General features: G+C 44.1%; 1 protein-coding gene across 1 annotated transcript; it reads right to left on the bottom strand.

Annotated features, from left to right (window-relative positions):
• Positions 1–1,664: 1,664 nt before the first annotated feature.
• On the bottom strand, positions 1,665–2,121 carry LOC119573138 (the record flags this gene model as incomplete). The annotated part of the gene is given in 1 exon segment (XM_037920196.1): positions 1,665–2,121. A coding segment is annotated over 1 exon segment (327 nt), but the record flags the coding sequence as incomplete, so codon positions are not given.
• Positions 2,122–2,939: the final 818 nt, after the last annotated feature.

Here is a 2,939-nt window from a genome sequence, read left to right as displayed (position 1 = left end):
TTGTTTACCATCTTGTCTGACCCATTCTCTTTCCGGTCAGTGGGAGGTCAGTTTGTTTGTTAACACCTAGGGGATTAACTGTAGCACTGTTCCATTGCTCATTGGTGACATATTCTATCGGCGCTAGAACGGAGCTTGTAACGCAATTTCATATAAATTTATTATTTTGAATATTTTGAATACTTTGATCTCCCCCCATATCATAGTGCACAGATTGCCCGATATTACCCGGGGTTGCGTAAACGCCTAATACATCTGTGCTCCGATATTCGGAAAGTAGGTACAGGTAAAACTGAAGTTATTCATTCAATCTAAAACTTTGAATTGGTGTGACCCGCAGTTACGTCTATTAATTAATGGAGGACTAGGAGTTAAGCTAGAATAATTATTTGCTTGTTAATCACACCCTTCTCACCCTCATGAAATTGCTTGCATGTTTTGAGTAATCACAAGCGATTGTGTGATTCATGTAGTAGATACCCATAGGGATTTTCACAAGCACCCATCACAAATACGCAGAAAATAGGAGGTTTTTTATAGATTTTCCTGGTTCCGTTCACTTCATTGTACGGCATTTTGGGTATAGGATCCCCCACTTTCGATCTCATTCACGCTTGCTATCGCTCACACACACACACACACACACACACACACACACACACACACACACACACACACACACACACACACACACACTCACTCACTCATCCACGCAGAACAAAAGACACTGAAACCTTTCCGTTAATAGGTTTGTTGTTGTCATAGTGCTGGCGTAAAAATGTATGTCGTATCTCTTTTGCCCGCAATTTTGTCAGTTGTGACGAGTGACTCGTACATGATGTACAATTTACATTTATTTCTTCTCTGTGTGACGACAATTGGTTCAAGTAAATCCTTGCGGATTGCCGTTGTCATTTCCCATGTCTACTCTTACATCTATCAGAGACGGTTGGTAGTACAAGCCAGGTCCATGCGGATTGCTACTGACGTCTCCCTCTCCTATTTTTTCTTTATCTTGTGAAAATAAAACATAAAACGAAAAAAAGACGAAAATGAATTTTAAAAACAAACATTAGAAACTGCAAATTTTTATAAATAACCAACTAGTGGTATTTCATCTATGATGTATCTCTTTAGCCTGCAATTTTGTCGGTCGTGATGAGTGACTTGTACATTTATTTCTTCTCTGTGTGACGACAGTTGGTTCAAGAAAATCCTTGTGGATTGCCGTTGTTGTTTCCCTTATCTACTCTCATATCTATCAGAGACGGTTGGTAGTTCAAGCCAGGTCCATGCGGATCGCTACTGATGTGTCCCTCTCCCATTTTTTTCTGAAAATGAAACAAAACGAAAAAAAAAGTGAATTAATAAAAAAAAACGAACATTAAAAACCACAAATTTATATAAGTAACCAGCTAGTGGTATTTAACACCCCCTCTTCTCTGTTGCCTTTCTTTTTCTCTTGCTATCTGGCCCTTACGTGTATGATCTGGTTCCCCGACTATATATTGCAATCGGATCGACGATAACCGACACAGCACCAAAGGAGGATCCTGCTGCAGAACTGGTCACCTTAGGATGGTGTGGGAAGGACGTCATCGGAAGATCGCCATAGGTCTGCGGACCAGGATGTTCGTCAGAGCAGGTGTTAAGCCGTCCCATGATGTAGTGGACAGGCGCTGCCTGCCGAGACGCCCATAGATCCAGCGAAGAACCAGGAACTCGCTAGCGCAGGTACCAGTCGCCCCAGGATGCTGTGGATGGACGATGCCTGGCGGACGCAGGCAGATCCAGTCAGTTCCAGGAGCTTGTCAGTGCAGGTATCAGCTGCCCTGAAATGCTGCCCCTGCCCAGACGCCCGTAGATCCAGATGAAGATTACTAGGACGTAGAGATCGAGAATGCTGCCAAGAAGGACCTGGACGGGATCTGTGAGCATATGTGGACAAGGACGCCGCTGAGTTAAGCCTGGACAAGGACTACGAGGAAGTCTAGACAAATCCAAAGTCAAGGAGGACTTGTGAGAGACTTTCGAGGACATCGAGGATGGACAGATTACACCGAGGACCAGGAAGAAGAGGACGATAGGGACGAGCAGCCACGAAGATGCACCAGGACAACGTACGTGAGAACGAGGTGACCAGCCAGGTTAGGTCACCCTTGAGGCAAATCTTAGACGCCTTGGGGGCGAGGCGCGAGTAGGTGGCCAAGCAATATGACATACATAAGTCTATTTCTGTACCAACAGACTACGTGGCTGTTTACCACGTGGCTCCAAGTCCAATTTGGAACCAATGACTCAGCAAGGGCATAGGTGATGATGTTATCTGGCCTCGCCTGACCTGACAGTTCATGCTTAGCGCCCAGCGTGGTAAGGTCGGCCTAGCCCTCCCCCTCTGGGCGGGTTGACCTGACACGTGACCCCGCTTAGACATCATCTCCTGTGTTCCCCATACTGTGTGGTACTCTTATCAATAAAGAGTTACGCTGTTATACCAGTATCACTACCCCTGCAAAGCCATTATAATAGGGTTCTGTACCCGTTATAGAGAGAGAGAGAGCATTGAATGGTGGTTGGATGGGAAGGGGTTGTTGCATTCAGGTGTTGACTCAATCACCACAGATTTATGTACTGCCCCTTATAGTTTTTTGTGAATTTTGCTACATACAGATGGCTCCACGTGTTCTCAGCCAGCAAGGAATCTGTCAGTAGGCCCTAGGGACTGCTTCAGATTTCCCCATTCCTTGAAATTTCGGGAAAATGTGTTTTTATTTGTTATACTTTTGATATTGGTACTGTTATCATTCTCATAAATGTTATGATTATTAAAATCTTGGTTACATTAAAGACAAATAACACAAGACACTTTCCAAAAGTTAAGGAAAAGAGTAGGACTAATAACAGACTCCTTAGTAACTAAGCACTTGTAGGGTCATCTA

This window comes from Penaeus monodon, chromosome 5 (assembly GCF_015228065.2).
Source record: "Penaeus monodon isolate SGIC_2016 chromosome 5, NSTDA_Pmon_1, whole genome shotgun sequence".
Classification (NCBI taxonomy): Eukaryota; Metazoa; Arthropoda; class Malacostraca; order Decapoda; family Penaeidae; genus Penaeus; species Penaeus monodon.
This window is presented reverse-complemented; position numbering and strand designations above follow the sequence as displayed.